Genomic DNA, 8,268 nt, shown 5'->3' with positions numbered 1-8,268 from the left:
TATATATATAGTTCTATGGACATGTGCTTGTATCATTATTTTACAGCACATGGTTACTCTTTTCATGCCTCTTCAATTCTTATTTAGCATCTAAATTCCTGGTGTGTGTGTCTACCTGCTCCGGTTAGGGTGAGTGGAAGGGCAAAGGGGAGACAGACACAGGGCACTGTGGACACACAGGCCCTCTGGGCATGTCTCTGCGGGTGCACAGGTGAAACCTCAAGACTGCTGCTTTCCCCTCAGGAACTGCCCCTGCTGCCGCCGTGCAGATTTCCTCCTCCGGCCCGCAGTCAGCCGTGCAGATTTCTGCTGCAGACGCAAACATACAGACCTTTACCCAGACCAGCTTTCAAGAAACATTCAAGAGACTTTGAACAAAGTTTAAATGGTTCTGCTAACGTGCAAGGAGAATTTAATTTAATTTCAGGGAGATAACACAGAGGCAGGTACTCACTGATTAGCATGCCCACCTTGTGTCATTGACAGCTTAGTCTCTTGGCTTTATTATCATCATCTTTTAATATAAATATACTTATAAAAGTACTGGTGACACATAAGATCTTGTCAAGACAGTGAAAACAAAACTAAGAGCTTTGTTTCCAGTTAGAAAAGCACCAGCTTTAATGTCTTCCGAGCTGCTTGAGCTTCACTGAATTCGAATGAAGTAATACAATCTATCTATATTGGATAAATGATGAAAAGGCAGAGCAGACACTGTGTCACAGTCAACCTGTCCATTTAGTCTCTGTTCCAAACATGTCAGCTCCCCTGCACGTCCGCTAATCGCCTGTCACGCAGAGGGGAGGAGGAAGAAACTCGAAGCGCGAGTGTGCAGTCATGGTAACAGGGCCTCCTCACTGGACTTTCTGTGTCTCCAGAGTTGCCAGTAGTTGCTGTCTCCATCTCTTCCTCTCCCTTTCTCACTCATCAACCTATTCGTTATGGCTTAAAGCCCATCTTTCTAGAGCAACGGTTCCCATTAAATTTACCACTGGCCTCCATACAGTTTTTATTTTCTTTGGCTGGTACATCAACAGCCCTTTTTAATTTTTTTTTAATTTTGAGACAGAGTCTCACTAAATTTCTGAATTGCCCAGGCTGGACTCAAAACTTTCCTGCCTCAACCTCCCAGAATGCTAGGATTGTAGACATTTGCCACCATGCTAGGTAGGGATGGCCTCCATGTTGTGAATCTACATTTACTCCTTTCCCTCCAAATCCTTCTCTGTCCTATAATTTCACAGGTGCAACCTACCCTCATATGGCAAAGAGCAGGCGTCGTTTCCTGGCCTGTGGCCAGACACAGTCTGCCCCTGCACCCCCTCTACCTCATCTGTCAGAGAATTACACAGAGCTCGCACTTCTGGCTTTAAATCGCTTTATCCAAATGAGGAGGTTTGGAAAATTCAGTAAAGTTTATAAAGAAAAAAATTCTACCTCACAAAAACAACTACTGGTAATTTTTATTTCAGATTTTTTAAACACGAAGATATATTTTTTATAAAACTTATATCATACAGCAAGTGAGCTTTTGTATTTGCTTGTTTAAAACGTTCCAAGCTATAAAAGGTTATATTAATCTCATTTTCTTTCTTTGTAAAACTAATTAGTAAGGATAATGGGTCATTTTAAGTTTAATTTCCATTTTCATTTCTTTTGTAAATATTTAAGAACACTAAGATCATTACCAAAGAGCTATCATGTTCTTATCCATTATTATAAAATGCTATTATTATCACCTACATACTTCTAGGAGAATGGTAATATACTTTTTAAGTAACACAGACATTAGGAATTCTAGGCTTAATTCTAAGACAGCAAAGTTTTAATTTGCTTTTTATCAATTTTGCCACAAAGAACTATGTATAATACTTAAATTAATCACGATCAGATGGTGTGATTTACTGAAATCAGATGTATATAGACAATGAAGCTGTCTTTGTGGGTTGAAATAATTGTTTTAGAACTAGCTTAATACATTCCTTAGAGCTCGGTCCCTGTCTTCTCTCAGTCATGGCTATGTACATCGATCGCTGTACATATTATGAAAACCTCTGAGCCCCAGCCCGTGTACTTCTCCCCGACAGAGGGGTTCTTTTCCTTGGTCCTGTTAACAAAAAGCAGCACAGCTCATGTTCTCCTGTGTAAAGCAGTTACATCGCAGATAATTAAAGTGTGTGCACTGGCACCAAGACTTAGTACCTAGGAAACGGACAGCCCTGGGTGTTGAGAGGGTTGCTTGTGGGAAAGACGGTGAGTTCTGCGCCTGGGTGTAAAGGGGCGTAACTTGACTGGAAGATAACTTGGTAAAGCTCACCGAGAACTTTTCAGGAGAAAGAAAGTCGTGAATTTACACCTTCTTCATCACAAACCCCGTCAATTACTACAGTGAAGGGATGTTTCTTCTCTGTATCTGTCCACGTTTGCAGCACATAATGGTTACATTCATCACGGGAGTTGGCACATGCACGTAACTTACCTCGATTCCTTTTCATCTCCTTCCTCTCCCCCACCTCTTGGTCCCCTTCCCACTTGCAGAAGGTCTGTTTCCTGTTTCCTGTTTCCTGTTTCCTGTCATCTGTCTTTCATTTTGCTCTTTCAGTTTTGTACATTGTGGGTCTTATGTAGGAGAAACCAAGTGATGTTTAAGCAGGGGCTGATGTATTTCACTGAACACTCCGGTGTGCCTCCTATGTGAAGCAGCACAGTATTGACTGAAAGGACCCTGCAGGAAACGGATGACACAGTCTTGTCACCCGTAGGACAGCCCTTAAAACGCAAGAGTTTTAAAATTTTTAGAATAAAATAAACTCAAAATGGTAAGTGTAATTGAATAATACCAGTAATTATAGTAAATATAAATGGACTAAAAATTCTAATTGGAAATTAGAGATTGACAATTGACAAACTGGATGAAAAAAAAGACCTGAGTGTGATTATCTTAAGAAATGTACCCTAAACATAAACACAGAGATGGGCCAAGAGTTGAAGAACATAGGCTCAACATGCTGTCCCAAGAGTACGGTGTAATAAGACTGGGGTGGTTGTATGTATTTGGATCTGACAAGTATTTGTATGAAAAAGAAGTTTCAAGTAAAAGTTAAATTCAAGCTGTAATCCCAGCACACCTGGGAGGCTTAGGCAGGAGGATTAGCACGAGTTTGAGGCCCACCTGAGCTACATAGAGAGTTCAAGGGCAGCAGCCTGAACACAAGACCCTATCTCAAGAGAGAAAAAATGTTCAAAATCATATAAGCTTCTAGGAGCCATTTTTAGATATAGGAAAATGATTAAATTAAAATGTATACAGCCATTCCTGGTAGCATGTACCTATAATTTTAGCATTCTGGGAAGCTGAGGCAGAAGGATCCCAAGTCGGAGCCCAGTCTGGGAAGTTCAGTGCTTAGTGAGACCCTGTCTCTAAATAAAAAAGGCCTGGTGATGTATCTTAGTGTAAGGCCCTAGGATCAAGCCCCGGTACCAATATATAATGTATCTATGTTGCTTTTATAACATATTTTTATATATCATACAATTTTTATTGAAATATGAGCAGAGTGAGTATTCCCAGAGATAGCTTTTTCTTACCAAGATATGACTAATTTGGTTCAAGTATATTACTTGATAAATATTAAAGTCATAGCCAGGGACTTATCAAATTGGGCTCCCAGCTGATTCGTAGAGGCTCGGACCTGTAATCCCAGCTGCTTTGGAGGCTGAGGCAGGAGGATGGGGAGTTCAAAGCCAGCCTGGGTAACTTAGCAAAAGCCTATCTCAAAAATAAAATTTTAAACCGGGCATGGTGGTGCACGCCTGTAATCCCAGCACTCAAGAGGCTGAGGCAGAAGGATCACCGTGAGTTCAAGGCCAGCCTGGGCTACAAAGTGCACTCAAGGCCAGCCTGAACTGCATAGTGAGAGCCTGTCTCAAAAAGACTAAATAAATAAATAAATAAAAATTTAAAAGAGCCTTGGGATGTAGCTCAGTGTGCTTGCTTAGCATACATAAAGGCCCAGGTTCAATCCCTAGTACCAAAAAGCCCTGGGCTCCTCCAGTTGGAAGGCCCATAGGTGTGCTGTGTCGTGAGGTAGCGCTCACCTCTCTGTGATTCAGGACCCCTCATGCACCCACGAGGCCGTGCCATGCTCACAGTGATAACCCGGAGCATCGCTGGCCACCGCTCCGCTTGTGTCCAAATCGCGGGGCTGCTTTGGGGCTGGACAGAGCGAGCATCCACCGCTCTAGAGTGTGAATGAATAGCGCCTGCACGTGGTAGCCCACCCATCTCACGATGCTGAGGGTTTCTGTTGTACTCGCCAACAAAAATACACTGCAGCTACAGGTGCCACTTTATATTTACTAGTAGCCACACTAAAAAGTATAAAGAAATACATGGGTTAAACTGGGTGACATGTTTGATCTACTTTAATATCTAAAATATTGTTTCAATAAATGTTTAATTAATTTATTAATTTATTTATTGCCTTGCTGGAGATCAAACCCAGGACCTTGCGTATCCCAGGCAAGTTCACTGAGCTATAACCCCAGCCCCAATATTTTTTAAGTTACTTAGGAAATCTTTTTCGTTCTCTCTTTTGCACAAAAGCTTGAGATCTCAGTGTGCCTTTCACACATACAGCACATCTCCACTTGGACAAGCCGCACTGTACCCTGGTTGCACACGGCTGGTGGCTGACTGATCAGGCGGTGCAGGCTTGTGTGGACCAGCCCCCACCCGGGAATTCTCAGGTTACAAGTGGACTCCAGGTAGAGTCTAGAGAAGTAATGGTATTTCTGATGTTAGGGGAAAACCACTGTATCCAGAATAGGAAAGAACTCCCACTATGCCACTGCTAGAAGTATCAGGATTTGTGGTCAAGATAAACAGAATTCTCTTATAGCTCTATAACTCTACAGTTTTCATGCTGAAGAGTCCCAGAGTTTCATTATGTTTAGAGACAGACCTGTGCAGCTAGTGTGAAATGTATCCAAGTGGTCTTTGAAAACGTTTAAGCCTTCCCAGTGTTCAGAGCCCACCAATAAGAAAACAGTTTTTCAGAACCCTAAAAAAAACCCTATTCCATTTGTCAATAAATATCTGTTGGGTGAATGAGCCAGGGATGCACATATCAGTCCTCTGAAACACAAACAAAATATTCTTAGTTCCAGATTAATGAGCCCCCCGCCTGTTTGCGTGCTTGTCTCCTATTTAAAATTCATTCATGCTGGGGATACAGCTCAGCAGCACAGTGCCTGCCTGGCAAGTGCAAGGTCCTGAGTTCAATTACCAATACCAAAAAAAAAAAAGAAAAAAATTAATTCACCTTTTAACAAGAGAAATGCTATTCCTCACTAAGGTCAGTATTTCCAACGGCCTATAAGTCTCTTTATTTTCAAGAACATGACTTCATGTAGCCTAGCATAGGATACCTCACCATGTGCAGAGAGCTGACTTGCAGGCTTCATCTATGGAACCTCATCAGGACTGAATCCCAGCTTGGTACAAGGGGAAAGGTTTATGCCATCTGAAGAGAAACCAGAGTAAGAATCCCAGCTTGGATCTGGAAAGGGAATGAGCTGAAACCAACCTGGACGTAGCTGTTGTCTTAACACAGATGTGGATAGGCTTATCCTCAGTGGGTGGGGCCACCCTGTGCACTCCAGTCAAAGCAGCTGGGAAGCAGGGTCTCATGAGGAGTCTGTGGGATGTACCTGTGTGCTGAGGACCAGGGAATACCTTTCACCCCAAGTGTGGTCACCTCTGTCCTAACTAATAGAAGAGAGACATGCACACAACCATTTAATGGCTTTATTACTGGAGGAAATGCTGTGTCCAGTATTTTCTTCCCTTGTTCTCTGCCTTTGCTCAACATTTCACTCTTTACAGTATTCCCTTAAAGTAAATTTTCATCCTTAAGCCCATAAAGTGTATTGTGCCTCCTTGACCTGTGGGTTGTGACTATGGAGTCAACTAGAGTCAAATTGTATTTAGCATGAATGAGCTAATGTCTAAAATCAAACTGACTGGGACCTAGATCATGTTTGTGTGCATTTCCCCCAGTGTCATCTCTGTAATGTTTGTGACAGAGTAAGAGAAGCTGTTCTTTGTCTCTTACGTTTTATATGAAGTCAGCTTAAGTGTACTTTAATTCAGTCACAGTCCCATAGAAAGCTGTTGAGCCAGGCACAAGGACTGGGCATTCGCCAGTGGACCTGACATAGTGCCGGCCCTTTAGGAGGTCCTGGCTCTGTCAGGTGGGAGGGGGGCACAGAGCCTTGTGTTGAAAGCTGACCCGGGATGGTGAGAAGCAGATGGGCTGCCGGAAGAGGTCCGACTGTGTGCAGGGTGCCTGTGAGCCAGAGCTGGCCAGAGACTGAAGGTGGCCAGCCTGCAAGGTCACCTGGGACAGGGCGAGCTCAGAACCTGGGTCTTCCAGCCCCCGGCTGCGTGCTTCCTGCTCAGCCCAGCCTTCCCTGAGAGCTCGCCTTCAGAAGCACACGGGCGTCCCATTGTCGCCCAGCGCTTTCCCATGTGAGTTGTAGCGGGTGATGCACTTCCTTTTCAGGCCCTGAGGCACATTTAACTCACCCTGCAGTAACTACATAGGAACTAGCTCTAAAAGATGCCAAAAGCAATGTGTTGCTAATTTATTGGCACATCTATTAAAGCTCCAGAGAGAATCTAACTCCCTGGATTTTAAATATAGTGGAGATACTATGATGATGTTTCCTGATTTAATCCCTCCATAAATTAGGTGAAATGATTATAGTACCTGTTGTCACTTCATTCTTATCTCCAATCACTCTCATTCCTTCATTAATTCAGAATAAAATACCACGAGGCATTAATGTAGCACTTGGAGATAGGAGGGCTACATTTTTATGGCTTCAATATGAAATCATACTTAGGATGCCTGAGCCTTTACTGGAATAGGAAAAAAAGATAAAAGCCATACTCATCTTCTGTAAACCTCGTAATAACGTTATGGGTGGTTACAAATGAGGAAGCTAGGCGCGGAGCTACCCAGAGGCTTGTCCAGTCCCCACAAGTACTCACCACAGCCAGCACACCTGGGCTTTGACTTGGAATGTGAGGCTCTTTCTAGTCTCACTCGAACCTGCGGGGGTTCCGTTAAAGCAGCTCCTTGACCGTTCATGATGAGAGGCACTCTTGCCAACCTGTAAGCAAAACTAGAGACCTCGGTGTCCTCCCCCTCCATCACTTCAGCACCAGTATTTTTAGTTTATCACTTCACAGTTGCTGTTTCGTGTTCTCTTACAGAAAGCAGCAGGCTACTGCAGCAGAAACTGTCCTTAGATGGGAACCCCAGACCTACTCATGGAACTGCAGAGAGGTCAGATGGCCCCCAGTGGTCAGCTGAGCAGCCCTGGAGCCCGGGCAAGCCCAAGGCAAAAACGTCTCCTGTTAAGTCCAGTGCCCCTGCAGCTCATCTTGAGATGAAAACAGATGAGCTGGCAAAGAAAAGAGGTAATGTGACTTATTTTGCACAACTGGTTCAACATGTGTTACAGGCACAGAAAAGTGCAGGGTGACAAAGCTTGCTGAAAGCTGCTGCTGAGCCCTGAACGGTACACCTGCAGCTGCGCTTCTGGCTGTGAGTGCCTGGACTGGAAGGCAGGTGCCATCCTCTGAGTTATCCAGAGCCTCGGGTATTTCAGAGGCCTTCCGCCCCCTTGTCCCACCCTTCTGCAGCAGTTCTCTGCAGGGCAGCAAAAGTGTGCCACAGATACCCTCCACCCTCCTCACTGCCACCCAAGTGCTGGTGTGGAGCCCTCTGAGAACGGGACCAGTGTTTCCAGAGATGCATGTGTGGGGACAAGTCCAGGGATGCCCTTCCCCTGAGGACCCAGATCTGTGTTCGCACGTCCAGCCATGTGAGCCTGGAAGAGGATCTTACACTGGGCACACTGGGTTTTTTATTTTTGAGCTGTGATACTTGGCCATAGCTAGCCTTCAATTTTAGAGACTAAGTCTTCTGGTTCCCAGAAGGTACAGTTCTCTTCTCCTCACTCAGCCTTGACTGTGTCTGACTGTGTCTGATGTCCTCCACTTCGGTACTCCCTCTTCTGCAGAGAGGTCTCTCTCCCAAGGGGCACGCCCTGTGGAGCGAAGCGCGGCCCGTTTGCTGTCACTCTCTGTAGGCCGCATGTTGGTGTCAAGGAGTCAGATGAGACTGGCTCCAAAGAGCTGCCTAAGATGCGGCTGCTGCCACCATAGGCCCGGCCCGGCCACACCTGGCACCAGGG

General features: G+C 44.7%; 1 protein-coding gene across 2 annotated transcripts in view; it reads left to right on the top strand.

Moving 5' to 3' along the window:
- Positions 1-8,268, top strand: part of Spats2l (spermatogenesis associated, serine-rich 2-like) — a 155,285-nt gene that overhangs the window by 117,157 nt on the left and 29,860 nt on the right. For both annotated transcript variants that reach the window (XM_005373252.2, XM_005373253.2), the window contains one exon: positions 7,283-7,489. In XM_005373252.2, the coding sequence (XP_005373309.1) occupies positions 7,283-7,489 (207 nt within the window). The remainder of the gene's footprint in view (positions 1-7,282; positions 7,490-8,268) is intronic.

The sequence above is a fragment of the Chinchilla lanigera genome, unplaced genomic scaffold, assembly GCF_000276665.1.
Source record: "Chinchilla lanigera isolate Chin_1 unplaced genomic scaffold, ChiLan1.0 scaffold00002, whole genome shotgun sequence".
Lineage (NCBI taxonomy): Eukaryota > Metazoa > Chordata > Mammalia > Rodentia > Chinchillidae > Chinchilla > Chinchilla lanigera.
Note: the sequence above shows the minus strand (reverse complement) of the source record. Positions and strands in the feature narration are given on the sequence as shown.